This window comes from Rhinolophus sinicus, chromosome 17 (assembly GCF_057876585.1).
Source record: "Rhinolophus sinicus isolate RSI-liver-muscle chromosome 17, RSI-T2T, whole genome shotgun sequence".
Classification (NCBI taxonomy): Eukaryota; Metazoa; Chordata; class Mammalia; order Chiroptera; family Rhinolophidae; genus Rhinolophus; species Rhinolophus sinicus.
Genome location: NC_142517.1, coordinates 130,550,060 through 130,572,106, shown reverse-complemented (window position 1 = coordinate 130,572,106; position 22,047 = coordinate 130,550,060). Strand labels below are relative to the sequence as shown.

General features: G+C 34.5%; 1 protein-coding gene, 1 non-coding gene and 1 pseudogene across 5 annotated transcripts in view; all 3 read left to right on the top strand.

Moving 5' to 3' along the window:
• ZRANB3 (zinc finger RANBP2-type containing 3) overlaps positions 1–22,047 on the top strand; it is a 186,212-nt gene that overhangs the window by 9,744 nt on the left and 154,421 nt on the right. For 3 of the 4 annotated variants that reach the window (XM_088793743.1, XM_088793744.1, XM_088793742.1), the window contains exon 2: positions 7,075–7,242. In XM_088793743.1, the coding sequence (XP_088649869.1) occupies positions 7,082–7,242 (161 nt within the window). In that variant the 5' untranslated portion in view covers positions 7,075–7,081. Of the gene's footprint in view, positions 1–7,074; positions 7,243–22,047 lie in introns of those variants that run through there. The other variant, XM_088793745.1, reaches the window with a different exon arrangement.
• On the top strand, positions 2,718–2,860 carry LOC141568113 (small nucleolar RNA SNORA79). The gene has a single exon (XR_012491130.1). It is a non-coding gene; the product is annotated as a small nucleolar RNA SNORA79 (small nucleolar RNA).
• LOC109447122 (small ribosomal subunit protein uS14 pseudogene) lies at positions 3,027–3,313 on the top strand (annotated as a pseudogene).

Here is a 22,047-nt window from a genome sequence, read left to right as displayed (position 1 = left end):
CAAATAATAACTGTTATATAGATATACTACATTTTCTTTCTTGAGTCATCAGTTGGTGGACATTTGGATTGTTTCCACTTTTTAACTATTATGAATCGTGCTGCTCTGAAAATTCGCATGCAAGTTTTGTGTGGATGTATGTCTTCATTTCTCTTGGGTTTGTGCCTAGGAGTAGAATTTCCAATTTTATGGTAATTATATTTAACATTTTGATGAACTACCAGACTGTTTTCCACAGTGACAACACTTTTATACCTTTATACAAGCAGTGTTTGAGGGTTCTAATTTCTCCACACTTTTGTTAACACTTGTTATTATCTGTCTTTTTTATTTTAGCCACTCTAATGTATATGAAGTGGTATCTCAGTGTGGTTTTCATTTGCATTTCCTTAATGAATATGGATAATGAACATCTTTTCATGTGCTTATTAGCTATTTATATATCTTCTTTGGAGAAATGTCTATTCAGATCTTTTGCCCATTTTTAAATTGGGTTGTCTTTTTATTGAGTTGTAATCGTTCTTCATATATGCTGGATGCCAGTCCCTTTTCATATATAATTTGCAAATATTTTCTCCCCTTCTATAGGTTGTCTTCACTTTCTTTCTTTTCCTTTTTTTTTAATTGGGGAAGGGGAACAGGACTTTATTGGGGAACAGTGTGTACTTCCAGGACTTCTTTTTTTTCTAAGTCAAGTTGTTGTCCTTTCAATCTTAGTTGTGGAGGGTGCCGTTCAGCTTCAAGTTGTTGTCCTTTCAGTCTTAGTTGTGGAGGGCGCAGCTCAGCTCCAGGTCCAGTTGCCATTGCTAGTTGCAGGGGGTGCCATCCACCATCCCTTGTGGGAGTCGAACCGGCAACATTGTGGTTGAGAGGACATGCTCCAACCAACTGAGCCATTCGGGAGCTCAGTGGCAGCTCAGCTCAAGGTGCCGTGTTCAATCTTAGTTGCAGGGGGCGCTGCCCACCATCCCTTGTGGGACTCGAGGAATCAAACTGGCAACCTTGTGGTTGAGAGCCCACGCTCCAACCAACTGAACCATCCGGGAGGCAGCTCAGCTCAGTGTTCAATCTTAGTTGCAGGGGGCGCTGCCCACCATCCCTTGCGGGACTCGAGTAATTGAACTGGCAACCTTGTGGTTGAGAGCCCACTGGCCCATGTGGGAATCGAACTGGCAGCGTTTCGAGTTAGGAGCATGGAGCTCTAACTGCCTGAGCCACCGGGCCGGCCCCTGTCTTCACTTTCTTGATGGTTTTATTTACAGGACTAAAGTTTGTAATTTTACTTGTGTCCAATTTATCTGTTTTTTCTTTTATTGTTTTTATTTTTGCCATGGTATTTGAAGAAATGATTGTATAACCCAAGGTCACGAAGATTTACTCTTATGCTTTCTTTTAAGTGTTTTATAGTTTTAGCACTTACATTTTAGTCTTTGATCCATTTTGTGTTAATTTTTTTATATGGTGTAAGTTAGGGGGTACAACTTTGTTCTTTTATATGTTGATGTCTAGTTGTTTCAGCACTATTTCTTGAGAAGACTGTCATTTTCCTATTAAAGTGTTTTGGCACTCTTGTTAACTGACCATAAATGTAAAGGTTTATTTCTTAAGTCTTAATTCTATTTCTTTCTCTCTTTCTCTCTTTCTCTCTTCCTTCCTTCCTTCCTTCCTTCCTTCCTTCCTTCCTTCCTTCCTTCCTCCCTCCCTCCCTTCCTTCCTTTCTTTCTTTTCTTGCTTTCTTTCTGCTAGTACTACACTGTCTTGATTATGTAGTGTCATTGGAAGTTTTCCTGGAAGCAACCAGGAAGTATAAATTCTCCAACTTTGTTCTATTTCAAAATTGTTTTGGCTATTTTGGGTCCCTTGCATTTCCACATGAATTTTAGGATCAACTTGTCATTGATTGAGCTTTGGAAGTTGAACCAGCCTATCATTCCTAAAATAAGCCCATTTTAGTCTTGATATCTTAGTCTTTTAATTTATTGCTGTATTTGGTTTGCTAATAGTTTGCTTAGTTATGAATACGAGAAAATGGCCTGTATATATATATATTTTTTTCTTGTATTGTGCTTGTCAGATCAAGTTTACACTGACTTCATAGAATGAGCTTGAGAAGAATATTTCTGTCTTTGCACCAAGTGACTCATTTGTTTCTTTTGTTCTTCAAATCTTGCATATCATTATAGATTTTTAATCTGCTTGTATAATCAATTACTGAGAGAAAGGTATTAAAATCTCCCACTATGGTTATATTAATAGATTTGGCTATTCTTTTTTTTCTGTCAAATTTTCCTCTTATTTCTTTTTGTTTTGCCTTATATTTTTATATATTTTGAGGCCATGCTTATCTTTCTAGTAAATTAAACTTTTTATCATCATAAAATACCCTTCTTTATTTCTAATAATTTTTTTTAGCCTTCAACATTTGTTGTATGATATTAATAAAGCTAAACCAGCTATATTTTGGTATGTATAATGCCTATTTCCATTCTTTTACATTCAGTGTTTATGAATCTTATTTTACATGTGTCTTTTTAAAGCACAACATAGACATTAATTTTTAAGTCCCATATGATAATCTTTTTCTCTTAGTTGGCATTGTAGTCCATTTATGTTTAGTATCTCTTCTAGTTCACTAATGCTCTTTTTGTCTATATCTATTCTCCTGTAAATCCCATGCCATAAGTTCTTAATTAAAAAATAAAAATAAAATTATCTCCTCAATCCCTCTCACTGCTTGGAGGCTTAGGTAGTGGGATGTTAGTCCATCATATATCTAAGCTGACTTGTCTTCACTCAGAGCACCATGGGGATGGGTTGGCTGTCCATTAGTGCCTTCTGATTTTTGCTGAGTCAAACAATTAAAAAGAAAAATCATCTCCTCAAAGTACATAATTTCCTTGACCAGCCATTTGCTTATTATTCCCCAAGTAAATCTCTTGGTAGTATATTTTAACAATATCTGATTCTTATCAACACAGTTCTACTTACTTAAAAATACAGTAGTAAATTCCAATTGCCTTTTACCTCGTTGCGCCTGAGGGAGCAAGATGGGTCACCAGCAGCTCTCCTGGAACCATCCAAGAAAATTCGGTCAGGGTTCTCGTTCTTGCTGCGTCTGCTCAAACTGGCACGGTCTAATCCGGAAATACGGCCTCAATATGTGTCGCCAGTGTTTCCGTCAGTACGTGTAGGATATAGACTTCATTAAGTTGGACTAAGTGAACTTCCATGAATGAATCATGCAAGCTAACTACCTTACAGCAGAAACAATGTCAGCTCTTTGTACATAACATAAAAAGGCTTCGATTATGAGTGTTTTGAAAAAAAAAATTCCAATTGAATTTGCCTCGTTCCAATTAGTTACAAAAATGTCATTTTGATCTTAAAGATTGAAAATTAAAAATTTTCTTTATTTTTTCCTCAAGTGTTGCTTATCAAGAGAATTGCATAGAAAATGAGTTCTGCTAGATTCTGCTTTTACTAAATTTTTCTAGCCAATAATTGAGGTGTTGATAATTTTGATAACATGGTATTAAAAGTATATATGGCTGGTTCCATCTTAATTGCCCCCTCAACCTTGCTAAAAGTAAACTAGTATGTATACACTGAATAACCTTTTTTGCTAAATCTCTGAATTAAGTCCTTTACAGTTTTCATGGTGAGAGAGACATGCTCACGTATTGTAACTGTTAGTTTTTGATAATTTAAAAAGAAAGTTAAGCCTGAATCTTTTGTTATTAATGTAACATTGCTTACAACTGACCTGTTGCAACAGATGAACCTATATGGCTTAATTACAAAATACTTTTTTATTATAATATTATAATTTTTAAACTTTAGAAAGATAGTTAAAATGGGAAAGGGCTTTTAAAAATTATTTTATTTTGAGTCTTAACTAAAACATTCATGCTCTAATAATCAGATTGTACCACATAGTTTTCAGTTTCTTATTTATTCAGTATCTATCTGAATCATCAGTGAGCCAGCCACAGCATAATTTTAGTTCAATAGATTTTTTCCTAAACGTTTTCATGTTATTTTAGATTTCTTTAATCTCATATTTAAATAATTGTTTTCTTTTATTTGTGACTATTGAAACAAACTTTTTATTAAGATGGCTTTAATTTCATTATTTTTACAAATATAGTGCCTGATTCTGTCCTCATAAAATAAATCATAAATTGTAATGTGACTTCACTGTAGCAGATATTTTTTTCTTGGAGTGTTTGTTAAATTTTTTTATGTTGTGAAAAAAGCAAAGGTAGCAGACAGTAAAATGGCTTTTGTATATTTTTCTTAGCTTCTTGCCAGTGCTCTATGCTGAAACCTGGTATCCCTTGTACCATTGACCTTAAAAAGTGCCTCTGAACCCCTACACTTCTGGAAAGTGTACCTGGTTCTTTATGCTGTTGCTACTCATGCCAGAACGGGTTTCACTCAATCCCTGCTCCTTTGAGTTTTGAATTTCTAGATTGAAGTCCAAAATGAGTATATCTGATTAGCAAACCCAACAAGGCAGGCTGGCAACACAGGAAACTGCAATTTCCAGGTTTTTTATTGGGAGGTGATGTCTGATTCCCACTCACATTTGTACTGTGAGGGAATTCCTAAGCATGGCAGAGGTCCCAGATGTTAGGTGGCCTCAAAGAATGGTATAATATAGATTCATCATCCTATGTTGACTCCCAAATGACATGTATCTAGCATCATTCTCTCCCTAGAGTTCCAGACATACGTATTTCTGAGCCTATTTGGCATTTCCATTTCATATTTTATAGCCAACTCTAACTTTATATACATATTTCTAGAAGACCTATTGATTTTTTTGTCCCAAATCCATTTCTTCCTTAGTCTTTAACATCTCAGTAAATTGCATCAGCTCAATCCCTCTAAATGTACATCTTGCTTTCACATTTCCCTCATTCTCCACATGGACGCCGTCCACAAGTCCTTTTGGCTTTACCTCTGATACATTTCCCCAGTCACTCCAGGTCCATTGCCAAAGATGATTCTTGCCTTGTCTATTGCAGCCTGATAAGGTTTCTTGTTTTCTTGCTTTCTCTGTTTTGAACCATTCTCTATTCTTTCCTCAGTGTTGTTATTACTAGGAATACCCACTCATTGGTGAGGACCTTATCAGACGGGGCTGAGTCGTAAATCATTTCTAAATCCAGTTGCCTACTGAAGCAGTGGAGGTTTTGTGGACTGGCCGTGTCCCATAGGAGTTGTATTCTTTGCCTTTCTATTTATAGCCTTTGTCCTCCACCGGCAGTTTTTGAAATGTAAGTCAGACTGTGTCACTCCCCCGCTTGAAACTCTCCAGTAAGAGCTGTCCAAGACACTTTCAGTGTAGATGGAAGTGTTTTCTATCTGCACGGTTCAGTATGATAGCCACTAGCCATATGTGGACTTTGAGCACTTGAAACGTGGTGGATGCAACTGAGGAGCTGAATTTTAAATTTTAATTAAATTGAAATTGCCACATCTAGCTCATTCTGTGTTTCCCCGAAAATAAGACCTAGCCAGACAGTCAGCTCTAATGCATCCTTTGGAGCAAAAATTAATATAAGACCTGGTCTTATAGTAAAATCAGACTGGGTCTTATGTTATATATTATAGTAATATAACACCAGGTCTTAAATTAATGTTTGCTCCAAAAGATGCAGTAGAGCTGATTGTTCAGCTAGGTCTTATATTTGGGGAAACAGGGTAGTATGTTGGATAGCACAGCTCCATTGGCTTCCCTTCATTCTTAAAATAGAATCCAAGTCCTTATCAAGGCCTTGTATGACTTGACTCTTGCTTATCTCAATAGCTTCATCTCATACCATTCTTTCTCTTGACTCAGCTACGTTGGCCTCCTTTCTGTTGCTAGAAAACACGAGCTCTTTCTCAATTCAGGGCCTTTGCTCCTCCTGTCTCCCGGGAACGCCCTTCTCAATGTTGAGCCTGGTTGGCTCTTTCACATACGTCAGACTGTCGCCCTACCTAACGTGGCCCTTGCCCTCAGAAGTTCATAATATTTGTCTCTACTGTAATTAATCACCTTGTTCATTTGTTTGTTTATTATTAGTCTCCTTCTCAACAGTGTAAGCTCTGTGAAGGTGTGGTCCTTGCTGCTCTAGATTGTGGCATGTACTATCTATTTGTTATTAATAAATACTTGTTGAATATTTAAGGTTCTTAGACATTGGACACAGAAGTTGATGACTTTTTGAGGGTCAAGGGGGAGCTAAAGTTTTATAACTCTGAGAGTAGCCTTTGAGCAAAAAGCAAATTTGTTTTAAAGATGGAATGAAGCTATGTATAAATAGATGAAAGCTGCAATCTAAATACAAAGTATTATGATTAGAGAAGCTTTATAGTTTAGTGATTTAATAGGACTTTTTCTTGTAGAGTTCTAAGAATTTACAGATATGTGAAATTTTTATGTGGTTGAAAATTAAAATTACATCTGTGGAAACCCAGTGGTGAGGAAGGCGCTAATCAAGCAGCGTTTATACTGTGGGTTCAACGGATTCAAAAATTCATTTTAATATTTAAAAATCAATCTCATTTAATAATGTTGAGTATATTGTTATAAATTTGGAGTTGATGTCTTTGTATCTTGTCGTTTTAAAATGCAGTTTTACTCCATTCTTAGAAAATCTGGTGTGATATAAAAATATGTAAGTATAAAAGGATTAATTATAAAAGGATTCATCTTTCTATAGCAGAATCATCCCTTACTATCAAAATTATTCAGTTTGTTAAAATGTAGTGGATTTATAACTTTTCAGTAATATATTTATTGATTAAAATAAGGGGAAGGCTATAGTATGGCCCAGTTAGAAATACAAATGAAATAGAGGATGGTGAGGTTTTAGAGAGTGCATTAAGTAATTGCTTTTGGACTCAGTGCTCTGAATTTTCTTAATAGCTTATTCTGGGAACATGCTTTAACCAGTTCATCTCTATGTGGATAGTTTATCAAGGCTCCTGATAAGTACTTTAATATTATTTATGTTTAGTTCTCTAATATATTTAGTAATATGTGTTTCCCCTACCCCTCCTCTTTTGTGATTTTGTTTTTAGGATCATCATGTCTAGAGTTCATAACTTAAAAAAGTCTCTTACACCTCAGATTTCTTCTTTGACAAGTGAATCTTATAGACAGCTGGATTATTTGCCTGACAAACTAAGAGCAAAGCTGCTTCCTTTCCAGAAAGATGGCATCACTTTTGCCCTCCAAAGAGATGGCAGGTAAGGTACTTTTTTCAAAACATGCCAGAAATGTTAAATCCCTGGTGAGTGTATAAAAAGCAAAGCTCTGTGCAAACCATTTGTATGAGTGTGTGTGTGTGTGTGTGTGTGTGTGTGTGTGTGTGTGTGTGTTTATAGTCTTCCCATTAATTTTCTTTTTATCGGATTCTGAAATAATTTTGGGATAGATGTTATTTTGCCTTTATTTGTGAGTGATATTTTAGTTGGCAATACAGTTCTCCTTTAGTAACCATTTTTTCCTTAGCACTTTGAAAGTTGTAGTCTGTTGTCTTATGGCCTCCGCAGTTGCCATTAAAAAGTGTGCCCTCAAGTCTGAGAATATTACCCTCCGGATGACTTACTAATAACAAAGAGAAAAATGACAAAATGGTTAATGTTGGTAATGCCAGTCGTGGGGCAGCTATACGCAGTGTGGTGCATAGTACACCATTCCTTAGTGGTGTTCTTCCTGGAAACACTTGACCGAATACTCGTGAGGAAACAGTCAAACCAGATCAAAATGTCGGACATTTTTTCAGGACAATTGACCTGAACTCTTCGAATGATTCAGGGTAATGAAAAACCAAGGGAAGTGGGAAGAATATTTTAAATTGAAAGAGAACTTCAAATGAAAGCTAGAACATCTGAAAGTCATGCATAAACTTTGATTAGGTCCTGGATAAGTACAAAGATAAATGTTAGAGGACATTTTTGGGATAACTGGGGAAATTTCATCCGGACTCTATTAGAGTGATGTTATTGAATTACTTTTGATTATGTTAGATGAGGTAATGGTGTTGTAGTTTAAAAGAATGTTCTTGTTCTTGGGAAATGCATGATAAAGAATTTTGGAATGAAGAACTCTGCTATCTGCTGCCTACTTTCTTGCTACCTTTTCACAAAAGGGTAGGACGTGTATCTCTAGAGAAACTTTGAGTGGGTCCGCCAAAATGTTAGTGGTGTGAATCTGGTGAGTGGTGTAAGTGAGTGTTCATTGTATCATTCTTTTGGCTTTTATATGAGTTTGAAAATTTTCTCCCCCAAATCCAAAAACACCCCAGAAAAGAATCAGTCTAATTTTCATTCCTTTTTAGATAATTTCTTTTATCTGTATCTGATATTAAAATTTTTCTCTTTGTCTTTGGAGTTCTGCAATTTCACTACAATTTATTCAGTATTATTTTTATTGTTTTAAAATTTTTCCTGTTTGGGATTATTGTGTATTTTAAATCTGGGATTTATGTCATATTGATTCTGGAAAATTCCCAGCTATTACATCTTCAAATACTGATTCTTAGCCATTCTCTTTATTATCTTCTTCTGCAATTCCAGTTAGACTTATACTTGACCTCTTCACTCTATCCTATGCTCCCATTAATGTCTCATATTTTCTGTGTCTGTGCTACATTATAGCTGTTTTTAAAGATCTCCCTTATCGTTCATGATTCAGTTCTAATCTGCTGGTTAACTCACCTATTCAGTTTTTAAACAACATTTTTAAATGATGTGTAACATACCTAAAAAAAGTGTGTAGATCTTAAGTGTACAACTTGAAGAATTTTCACAGTATAGCCATCACCAAGATCAAGAAATAGAATGACACTACCAGTATCCCAGAAAGCTTCCTCTTGCCAGCTCCCAATCACCACTCCCTCCCTCCTCTCCAAAGATGACTGCTGTCCTGCCTTCTAACACAATAGATTACCTTTACATATTCAACTGTATGATTATAATCATCCATATATACTCTTGTGTGTTTGACTTCTTTCACTCAACATCGTTGTGAGAACCTTCTATATTGTTGCATGTGGCTGTAGTTGGTTCATTCTCATTGGCATATAAAATTTCACTGTGTAAATATACCATAATTTATTCATTGACACTATCGTTGATGAGCATTTGGGTTATTTCTAGTTTGGGGCTCTTAGAAAAACAATGCTATGAACATACAAATCTTTCGGTGAATATGCATACACATTCCTGTTGGGCACATACCAAGAAGAGAAATTGTTGGGTCGTAAAATATGCACATATTCCACAAAGTAGCTACTGCCTTCATTAGTTTGTCAGGACTGTCTTAACGAAGTACCACAACAACTAGATGGCTTAAACACCGGAAATTTCTTGTCTCACAGTTCTAGAGCTAGAAATCCAAAATCAAGGTGTTGGCAGGGTTGATTTCTTTACAGGACTGTGAGGAAAGGATCTGTCCCAAATGTCTCTCCTTGGCTTGTAGATGGCTGTCTTCTTCCAGTGATTTTTCACCTCATTTTTCCTCTATTCCTGTCAAAATTTTCCCTTTTTAAAAGGACATCAGTTATATTGGATTAGGGCCCACCCTAATAACCTAATTTTAACTAGTAATTACATCTGCAATGACCCTATTTCCAAATTAGGTCATTTTTTGAGGTCCTGACTATTAGTACTTCAACATATGAATTTTGGAGGGGACACAGTTCAACCCCTAACTCGGCAAAATATTTTAAAAAGTGGTTGTACCAATTTATACTTGTACCAACAGTGTATGAGTTCCAGTTATACCACACCCTTACAGCACTTCATATTGTCTATACTTAATTTCATTTTAGATATTCTGGTAGGTATATAGTGATATTCATTGAGGTTTTCATTTAATTTTTCAGATGACAAATGAAGTTTAACATCTTTTCATATGCTTATTAGTCATTTGGAGATCCTCTTTTGTTAAGTGACTGCTTAACGTCTTACCTATTTTTCTACTGGGTTGTCTGCCTTTTTCTTATTGTTTTGTAGGAGTCTTTTGTCAGATTTATATTTTGATAAGGAGATGTGTTGCAAATAATTTTGCTCAGGCTATATAGCCTTTTCTCTCTTTTAATGATGTCTTTTGATAAGCAAAAGTTCTCAATTTTAATGTCATCTTAAATACTCTTTACCAGTATTGTTGTTTATAGCTGGCATTTTTTGCTTTCTATATTAAAAATGTTTGTTTACTATAGGTTGTGAAGATAATTTTCTATTTTCGTTTAAAAACTTTTTTTTTTTTTCCATTTAAATCTGCAATCCACTTGGAATTGATTTTTTTATATGGTATGAGGTAGGGGTCAGGGTTTATTGATTATTTAATTTTGTATATACGTGTTTGATTGATCCATCTCAGTTTATTGAAAAGACCAACTTTCCCCCCTGCATTAGAGTGTGTCGCCTTTGTTATAAATCAAGTAATCTTATGTGTGTCTTTCTAGATAAATGCTCTCTAATGGAACTTTCTGCCATGTGGGAAATGTTTGTATATGGACTGTTTAATTTAGTAGTTATTAGTTACATGTGGCTACTGAGTTCTTGAAATGTGGACAGTGTAACTAAGGACTGAGTTTTTAATTTTAACTAATTTTAATTAAATTTAAATAGTCACATGTCTAGTGGCTACCATATGAGACAGTGCAGGTATATACAGATTATTTGTTCTGTTTTTCTGAATGCAAATCTTTGTGTTAGTACCATATTTCTTAATTATCATAACTTTATAATAGATATTTTGGTATAAGGTAGCATAATCTTCCAGTTTTGTTCTTTCTTGGCTATTGATGGCTCTTTGCATTGCCCGTAAATTGTAGAACTCATCGATTTTCACGAAACAATTGGTGGGATTGTGAATGGGATTGTTTTGCATTTATAGATCAGTTTGGGAAGAATTGATATCTTTATAATATAGACTATTTTAATCCATGAATGTGAATTATTTAATTGCTCTCCGTTTATTTTCATCTGAGTTATTCTTACTCTTATTTGTTTATTTTTTCAATAAGATTTTATGGTTTTCAGTGTATAGTTATTTCACATATATCATTGTATTTATTCCTAAGTATTTAATATTTTTAATGCTATTAATACTTGTCTTTTCCCCTCTCTGGCTGTTTTTAAGGTTTTATCTTAGTTTGGCTCTTCAACAGTTTTATTACGATGGGTCTACGTGTGGTTTTCTTTGAATTCATGGTTCTTAACCTGTAGGTTGATGTCATTCATCAGTTCTGGAAAATTACTAGCTGCTGTGTCTTCAAATATTGTTTTGCCCCATTCTTCTTTTTGGTCTCCAGTTATAACTATTTTAGACCTTTACTTGTCCCAGTATCTCTTGTTTTCCATATTTTCTTAATTTTTAAAATTTCTGTGCTTCAGTTGGATATTTTTTGCTTACCAATATTGTTATTTACTAATCCTATCTTTTGATGTTAAATTAAACTATTGAATTCTCTTAAGGAACAGACCACTATTCAAAATACCTGAAACGAAAACCCTTCTAATATGACTGAAACAAAAAAGCTGAATTTATTACTTGCCAAGCAAGGGAGAACTGTGCTTGTTAGACACAGGCTCTTTAAACAAAGCAAAAAGTTGGTATTGTTTCCGGCTTTGGGGAAGTCTGGAGACTTTAAAACGCTGGAGTGTTTAAGGATTTGGTGAATTTCAGAGTATAGTTTAGGAATTAGCTGACTAATGTCACAGAACAGTCAGTCCTTTCCTTTCTTGTAATTGGAGCATAGGAACATTTTATTTTCTGTTTCTGATGTCAGATAGTATATTTTTAAGTCCTAGAATATCCAGTTCCTGTCTGCCTGGTTATGTTGATAGTATCTTGTTTCTTGCCATGTTTTAAATCCATCTCTTATTTCTGTAAATATTTACAACATACTTATTTTACATATCTGAAGTACTTGGGAAGCTAATTTTGCTTTTTGTTGTTGTTGTTGATGTAATGGTTCATTTCCCAGTGTATTTTCTGATTTTTAAAAATTTTATTTAAAAAAATAGGTAATCTCAGAGGGTAAGAGGGGTGGGGGGTGGGAGACAAGAGTAAGGGGGATCAAATATATGGTGATGGAAGGAGAACTGACTCTGGGTGGTGAACACACAATGGGATTTATAGATGATGTAATACAGAATTGTACACTTAAAATCTATGTAATTTTACTAACAATTGTCACCCCAATAAATTTTAAAAATAAATTAAAAAAAAAAAAAGGTAATCTTAATCTCTGAGCATCTTGAAGAAACTTAAAAAGTGGGTAAATTGTTTTGGGGGAGTTTGCAAAATTAAGTTCTTAGTTTAGGGTTTTCCAGGCCACACACGCAGTTGATATTTAAAACCTCAAATTCATTTTCAGGTAGGCTTATGATTATGAATTTTTATTATATATTTTCACTCACGCTAAACTTTAAGTTTACTTATTGACTTTTTAAAAATTTTAGGTATGATTAAATTTAATAAAATGCACAGGTTTTAGGTGCAGTTCAATGAATTCTGACATATGTATATGCTTGTGTTTTTTACACACCTCAGGCAAGAGACAGTACACTTTCATCACCCGGAATAGGCCTCTTTATGATCAACTCTGTTCCCCTGAGTTAGGCAACCTCTGATCTGACTTCTATCACCAGAATGTATTTTTTTATAGTTACTTGATGTTCTCTTTATTTTTTAACTGTTTATTTTGAAATATTTCCAACTTATAGAAACATTATTTTTAAAAGTGTAGAAATAACTTGCATATACCTTTTACCTATATCACTTTTTAACATTTTGTCACTTTTCCTTTATTATTTTATTATTCTCTTTCCCTCTCTCTCTCTCCACACGCACACACACAAACATGCACACACACTCATTAATATTTATTTTTTTGAAACCATTTGAGAGTAGGTTGCATTATGTCATGCTCCCTTAACCTACAATATTTCAGGATAGTATGTATTTTTTAAGAACAAAGATATTCTATATCATAGCCACAATACAATTATCAAATTCAGAAAATTTAACTTCTATACAATACTTTAGTCTACATATATGTTGTCAATTGTACCAATAATATACTTTTAAGCAAATTTTGTTTTTTTAGCACAAGAACCAGTCCAGGATCACTTATTGCATTTAGTGATATTTCTTTCTTTCCTTTAATGTAGGAGAGATACTTAGCCTTTCATGACACAGGTACTTATTTTTATTTTATAGAATGTGTCTTAATTTTTTTTAATGTTTTGTCGTGACAGGATTTAGATTATGCATTCCTTTCTGGATTAGTACGTAAGTGAGATCTAGGTTCTGTCCTTCTTAGGATATTGCTTTTAAAAGCGTGCTGTATCTATCAGCCACTTACTGGTAATACTAACTGTGATTGCTAGTCAAAGTCTTGTGGTTTCTGTACCACACAGTTATATTTTTCCCTTCACAATTGTTTCCTATTTAACAAGGAACTAACATAAGAGGTTGAGACCATGCAAATATGCTTCTCCTTATCCAATTTTCCCTCTTGGATTTAACATCCATAGATAATTCTTGTTCAAAAGAGTTGACAGTTGTAAAACGATTTATTAGTTGGCATTCTACTGTAAGGAAGAGCCTTCCCTTCTTCCCCAACAATCAGACTCTTCTCCCCTCCCGTCTGTATCCATCCATCCATCCATCCATCCATCCATCCATCCATCCATCCATCATCCATCCTCAGGATGGACTCATGGATTCCTATTATTTTCAGTGGATTATAATTCTGTACTGTAGCATATCTTACTTTTGTCTATTTTGGAACTTGTTACAAACAGAACCATGCGGTTTGTATGTGTCTGACTTCACTTACTCAAGATGTTTTTGAGATTCACATATGTTGTTTTGATCTCTGAATATAGAACAGTTATTTTTTCATTCATTCACTGATGGACATTTGGGGTGGTTCTAGTTTAGGGCTCTCATGAACAAAGAGCATTAACATTCTTGGACAAGTCTTTGTGGACATGTTTTCAATTTGCTTCCTAGGTTTTAGGGTAAGTGTCTGTTTAACTTTGTATGAAAACTGAACAACAGTATGCAGTATGAGAGTTCTAGATGCTCCACATCTTTGCACCATTTGATATTGTCAGCTTTCGTCATTTTAGACATTTAGAATGAATGGAGCTTCAAGGGGCAGCTGTATTTTAATTTGTATAATATTTCCCTAATGTCTAATGATGTTGACATCTTTCCTTGTGCTTTTTGGATATATATACATATATATGTGTGTGTATATATATGTATATACATATATACATATATAGTGTTATATATTTGTACATATTGTATATAGTGTATATTAATGTTTTGCTCATTTTAATTGTTGTTTGTCTTTTTATTATTAATTTGAAGGAGTTCTTTCCATATTCTGTGTATAAGACCTTTGCCAGATATATGTATTATGAATATTTTTTCCCAGTCTGTAGCTTGCTTTTTAATTTTCTTTATGGTATTCTTTGATGAACAGAAATTTTTACTTTTGATAAAGCCTAATTTATCAAGTTTTTCCTACATGGCTAATGCCTCCTATGTTGTCACCAAGAAGTTTTTCTACCCCAATATAGTCTCCTACATTTTGTACTTAAAGCCTTATAGTTTTAGCTTTTATTTTTTGATACAAGATTCATATCAAAACAATTTTTGTGTATGGGGTGAGATACGAGTTCTGAGTTCAGTTTTCTTTCATACTGATATCCATTTATTCCACCACCATATGTACAAAAGTCTGTCCTTTTCCATAAATTACCTTGGTGCTCTTGTGCAAAAGCAATTGGCCATATATGTATAAATCTATTTCCCAGTGGTTTCCTTTTGCCATATATCTCTTTTTCTATTGACACCCCTTTTCCATCTTCATTTAGTTTGTGGCTTTTGTAGACTCAAGTTTCGTTTAGGTGTCTTATTTCCACTGTCCACTTTGTGTAGATCTAAGACCTATTCCATTGCTCTGCTTGGCTGTTGAGTCTTAAGGTTCTCTTTCAGTGATGTTTTCAGACACCTTCAGTTGTGTCCTGTGGCTTTATTACTCACCTATCACTCTGGGTTTGACTTTCTCTTTTGTTTCTGGCCATTGTACATCTTTCTTAATTTTCTTCAGAGAAGCTCTACATTTCAAAAGATAGTATTTTGTCTCCTTTAGCATATCTAGGTGTTCGCAAAGGGAAGGGTTTTCAGAATACCCAAACCAAGATACCCCTGGGAGCAGAAATCTTCCTGTGAAATTTTCATTCATTTGGGATTATAGTCTTTATCATTATATTATAAAACACTCTTATAAAATTATTGAATTCTTGTCTTTTGTACTCTGAATCTAATCTTGTGTGATTACTATCCCAACAACTATTTCTTTCTGACTATATTCTCCTAGCATACCTTTAACCATTTTTCTATTTTCAACATTTTTGAGACACTTCCGTTCAGTGAGTTTTTAAGTTACAAAGTTGGATTTCACTTTGTGATTCAGTTTCTCTTTTCTCTTAATTAGTGTTAATCTCACTTTCATTCATTAACATTTGAGCTACATTTGGTCTTAATTCTGTCATCATAGAATGTATTTTGGTTTCTGTCCGTAAAACTATGTTACTCTATGATCAATAGGTGATTCACTAAATATATCACTATGCAATCCAAGTGTTCTTCATGTTTAGTATGCACTTTTAGTAATTTGAAAAGTTTGGAGTTTGAATCCATTGATAATCTTTATAATTTGTAGCTTTATATAGTATAGTGCATTCTCTATTTAATAGGCAGTGTTTAATAACTCCCAATTATATGTGGTGATGTTTGGTACATTGCCTTTTTCTCCCTTTCTGTCCTTTTTCAGCATATTGTATTAATTGGTTAAACTATTTTTCTTGATAGTCTTTTCTTGATGTATCTTTAAAAATATTTATAATTTGTTTTCATAAAATATTTATATTATTTTCTTTATTAATTTAAACGATTTTTGCCTTATTTTGCCTCCTTAGTCTTACAAGGTATGTCATTTCTGTGTTGCCATTTTCTGTAACTGTTATTCTTTACTGTACCCAGATTATTGAAACAACTAAATCATTTCCTTCCAGTCCATTTTGTTTCTGCACAGTGTTCTTTGGTTGAAGTTGTCTTCTCAACGTTTTTTAGACAGGCATTTAATGGGAAGTCAGTTCCCCGATTTCTTGCATTTTTAATATCTTTTCACTGAGTTTACGCCAAATGACAAATTGGTTGGGTAAGAAATCCCACCTTCTTTTCTGGCTCACGTTATAGGCATTGCTCCACTGTTTGCTATGGACGAGGCTGAGGGCCGCCTGATTTTTTTATCTTGTTAGAGGTGATTAATTTTGTCTCCTTATCCATTTTGGCAGTCCAGTACTAGAATATGTCTTGGTGTTGATGCTTATATGTCTCTTTCCTGGATATTCTATATTATTTTAACCTATAGTTTACATTTTTCTTTTATTTCTGGAAACTTTTCTTGAATTACATTCAGAACAATTTTTCAGTTCCTTTATTTTTTACATCAAGTATGCTTATGTTTGTTGATTCATCTTCGTCTGTCATCTACATTATGTGTATTTTCTGTCTTTTTCTTTCTTAATTTATTTTTTCTCTAAAATTCCTTTGGCTTTTCTTCATTCCCTTTGAAAATTTCCATTTAATCCTCTCCTATGCGTATATTTTTAGCAGTGCCTGTTCTCTCTTCAGCTTTCATTGGGTCTTCATTTCAGCGATGTTTATTTTTCCTTTACTTCTCTGACTTGTCAGTTCACATTTAATTTCTTCATGTTTCTTGCCATAGCCTCCTATATTTGTAGCATTGATTTTTTTAAAATCACTACTCATTATTCAATGAGGAACATTTTTTCCTGAGCTGCTATTTGCAAAGAGTAATGTACTAGACTAACATCTGTCCTCTTTATGACACCATTTTATGTGTAATTTCTTTCCTTTGGTTATATTTCCTGAGTCAAAAGAAATAGCATAGCAGGGTAGCTAACGGTACACGGTCTTTCACTCCTGCGCTGGCCTCTCTCCCCTTCGCCCGTTTCGGGTTTGTCTGTGAGCCTTGCCTCCTCGCTACTCCTTACAGCCTGTCTGGCCCCTGTGCTAGTCTGGCTGCCAGTCTACCTATCCTCTTGTTAATGCAAAGAAGGGGGTTTCAATTTTGCAGCACAAGTGTCACCTCGCTTTGGAACTGTGTCCTGTGTTTTGTTTTGCTTCCCTGAGATATGTAGCCAAATTGTTCTTTGTGGTTATAGTCCTTCAGTTGTTCTTTTTAATAGTTAACATTTTTGCTAAATCATCCTCTTGTCTAGTTTTCAAAGATGATAAATAACCATGTGTGAAATTTTTGAAACTGTGCTCTACCAAGCTCAGAGTTAGATACGTTACTTAGGTATTTATTAAATTATTGCTCGTGCGCGCGCGCACACACACACACACACACACACACACACACACACATATGCAAGAGGTAAGACAATTAAGTTTGCGAACTTGTTACACTGAGGTTGCTAACCTTTTTTGATATCAGAGGGATTTTTCATTATGAATTTGTACCAATTGGACAAACAGTTAACCAAGTTTACTATTTGGAAGTGCTGACAAGGCTGCGTGAAAAAGTTAGACGACCTGAACCTTTCACCACCAATTCATGGCTCTTGCATCAGGACAATGCACCAGCTCACACGGCACTGTCTGTGAGGGAGTTTTTAACCAGTAAACAAATAGCTGTATTGGAACACCCTCCCTACTCACTTGGTCTGGCCCCCAATGACTTCTTTCTTTACCTGAAGCTAAAGGAAATATTGAAAGAAAGACATTTTGATGACATTCAGGACATCAAGGGTAATGTGACAACAGCTCTGATGGCCATTCCAGAAAAAGAGTTCGAAAATTGCTTTGAAGCGTCGATTAGGCGCTGGTGTCAGTGCATAGCTTCCCAAGGGGAGTACTTCGAATGTGACTGTAGTGATATTCAACAATGAGGTATGGAGCACTTTTTCTAGGATGAGTTTGCGAACTTAATTGTCACACCTCATATGTATTTGTCTTGATATATGTACCTGTGGATATACATGGTTTAAAATATTTACAAACTTATTAATATATGAAATTTTTAGTATACGAATGAATGACAAGGTTTGCTATCTGCCATGTATTCATTCACATCTGATGAGATGTAAGATGCCTGTCACTGAATGAATTATCAGGCTTACCATTGCACGCTGTCATTGTTACTTTCATCTTTAGTTAATACTTTTTGTATAAATGGTGTTCTGAAATAAACTGTATTTCATTCTGGAAATCCTGGTGGAACAATGTGTTTCAATTGTCTGTTTGCATGGAGGAAGAGAAGACTTTGTGGTATTTAAACCTTTTTTAAAAAGTATAAGAGATCATTTTGAAGTAATGTTATTCTTTAAAAGTATCACTTGGTGATTCTTTTATTTTCTCTCCTAAAATTGAAGGATTTTTGTTATATTGCCCATTTAGATATACTGCTTTTATAGTGTTGTAATATTTGCTTGTTTGGCTGAATATAGATTGAATTTTTACATCAGTGAACAAAAATATTGAAACACCTGGAGGTTTTGCTTCAAGAAAATTCTTTGTTAAATTATTTTAATATTAGAGTATAAAACACCATTCTTATTATCTCAAGTTAATAAAATAGGATAATTAGGTAAAAGTATGAGTGAACCTTGAAGTATGGGTATAAAAAAACCTAGAAGAAATGTTACAAAAATTTACATATTAATTATATACAGCCTGAGTCATCTAACGTGAAATTAATTCTTGACATTTTAAATAGTGTCAATTTGTGTTGTAGGATAATGTCATTGTTTTCCCTCTTCCCAAGCAGTGAGGACCTTATGAGTCTAGAGAGAGACTTGGCTGTGTCAGAAGTGTTATTGATGTGTAATCAATAGCTATACATTTTGCACACACAAAACAAAAGCAAAAACAAACAAGTGGGACTACAACAAAATGAAAAGCTTCTGCACAGCAAAGGAAACCATCAACAAAATGAAAAAGTGATCTAGTGAATGGGAGAAAATATTCGTAAGCCATATATCCATTAAGGGGTTAATATCTAAAATATATAAGGAATTCATACAACTCAATAGGAAAAAAACAAATAATCCAATTAAACAATGAGCAAAGGACCTGAATAGTCATTTGTCCAAAGAAGACATACAAAAGTCAACAGGTACATGAAAAGGTGGTCAATATCACCCATCATCAGGGAGATTAAAATTCAAAATCACAATGCGCTATCACTTCACACCTGTTAGAAAGGCTATTATCGAAAAGACCAGAGACAACAAATGCTGACAAGGATGTGGAGAAAAGGGAGCCCATTGTTGGTGGGAGGATATATTGGTGCAGCCATTATAGAAAACAGTATGGCATTTCCTCAGAAAATAAAATAAATAGAACTACCATGTGATACAGCAATCGCAATTCTGGGTATATATCTGAAGGAAATGATATCACCATCTTGAAGAGATGTCTGCACCTCCATGTTCATTTCATTGTTATTCATGGTAGCCAAGGCATGGAAACTACCTAAATGTCCATTGATGGATGAATAGACAAAGAAATATGATGTGGGGTGTGTGTGTGTGTAAAATGCAATGTTAATCAGCCATAAAAAAGAAGGAAATGCTACCATTTGTGGTAACATGGATGAATCTTGATGGCATTATGCTAAATGACATAAGTCCGACAAGGAAAGACAAATACTGTATGATCTCACTTACATGTGGAATCTAAAACCACTGATTAGTAGTAGCTAGGGGTTGAGAGAAATAGGGAGATGTTGGTCAGAAGGTACAAGCTTGTAGTTATGAAATGAATGCATTCTGGTATCTAATGTACACGTGGTGACTATTGTTAACAAGACTATCTTGTTTGCTTGAAAGTTGCTAAGAGAGTAGATTTTAAATGCTCTCACCACACGTGGTAACTATGTATGGTGATGGATGTGTTAACTAACCTTATTGTGGTAATCATTTCAAAATATACACATATATCTAATCAGCACACTGTATACTTTAAACTTATACAACTTTGTATGTCAAATTCGAGGTCTAACAATTAAGTTCGCGAACTCATCCTAGGAAAAATGCTACATACCTCATTGCTGGATATCACTACAGTCACCTTCGAAGTACACCCCTTGGGAAGCTATGCACCAATGCCAGTGCCTACTCCACCCTTCAAAGTAATTTTGGAACTCTTTTTCTGGAATGGCCATCAGAGCTGTCGTCGTATTACCCTTGATGTCCTGAATGTCATCAAAATGTCTTCCTTTCAATATTTCCTTTATCTCCAGGTAAAGAAAGAAGTCACTGGGGGCCAGATCAGGTGAGTAGGGAGAGTGTTCCAATACAGTTATTTGTTTACTGGCTAAAAACTCCCTCACAGACAGTGCCGTGTGAGCTGGTGCATTGTCGTGATGCAAGAGCCATGAATTGTTGGCGAAAAGTTCAGGTGGTTTTCATCTAACTTTTTCACGCAGCCTTGTCAGCACTTCCAAATAGTAAACCTGATTAACTGTTTGCCCAGTTGGTACAAAGTCATAATGAATAATCCCTCTGATATCAAAAAAGGTTAGCAACATCGTTACAACAAAGTTCGCGAATTTAATTGTTGACCTCTATATATTTTTAAGCATTGATCACTTCTAAAGTAGCTGTGTTTTATTACTTCTTCAAAAATAATGCAAATTCTTTTTTTTCTGTATATGAACGTCCAAAGCAGCTTGATTGATAGGCAAAAACTGGAAAAATCCAATGTCCATTAACTGTTGAGTGGACATTGGCATACTACTCTTCAATAAAAGAGAATGAATTATTGATATGCATCCAAAACAATTATACTGAGTGACAGAGGCCCCAGCCAAAAGAGTATGTTTCCATTTACATAAAATTCTAGGAAATGCAAATTAATCTCTAGAGACAAAAGCAGATGCTGTTGCTTTGTGGTCTAGTACATTTTTGTAAGTGTTCCATGAGTGTTTTAAGAAATATGTATCCTCTAACTGTTGGACATATAATTCATTAATTTCCATTATATTAAATTTGTTAATTTTGTTATTCTGTATCCTGTTGGATTTTTGTTCTCTTAATCCACCAATTATAGAGATACATTTGTTAAATTGCCCTTCTGTGTTTGTCAATTTGTTAAATTTTTCTTGTAATTCTGTTGATTTTTTTACATATTTTAAGATTGTGTTATTAATTGTAAACAAGATTATTATTGCTATATCTTTGTAGAGAATTTTTCCTCTTTTCCTTATGATCCTTAATAATGTTTTCTGATATAAAGTCTATTTTGTTTAATATTAGTTTAACTACATCAGCATTCTTTCTGTTAGTAGTTTCCAGCTATACCTATTCCCATTCTTTTACTTTCAACCTCTTTATAACCTTAAATTTAAGTGGATTCTTAATAATATTTGTTAATGACTCTTCTTAATAAAATATATGTATATCTGTAATATATATGTATATGTGTGTATATATACATACATATATACATATACATATACATATACATATACGTATACGTATATGTATATGTATATGTGTAACCTGAGCTTGTTAACACTGTTTTCTTATACTATTTCATCAGTCAATTCTGGCACGAAATAGAATTTTACTCAGTTCAATTTAAGACATTTTAATGAGGGACTATTAGGAGGTGTGGGTAAGGTTAAGAGAGCCAAGAAATAGTTTGAGCCACCAAGAAACCAGCAATAAATAGTAGCCAGTCGTGACCACTCCCGCTTCTGAGAGGACAAGAGGAGAGAATAGCGTTACAGGAGCCCAGGAAGCACTGGAGCTAAGGAGGCGGGGCCACAGGCAGTACCTGTGGTTCTGGAGGGACGCAGCCTCCAGCCGACCTTCCTTCTCTCTCTCCATTATCTGCTTCCACTTCATCACCTCAGGCTGAGACCTCCATTGATCAAACTCTTATTTGAAGCTTCCTGACAAGGGAGTAATCTGCCGGAG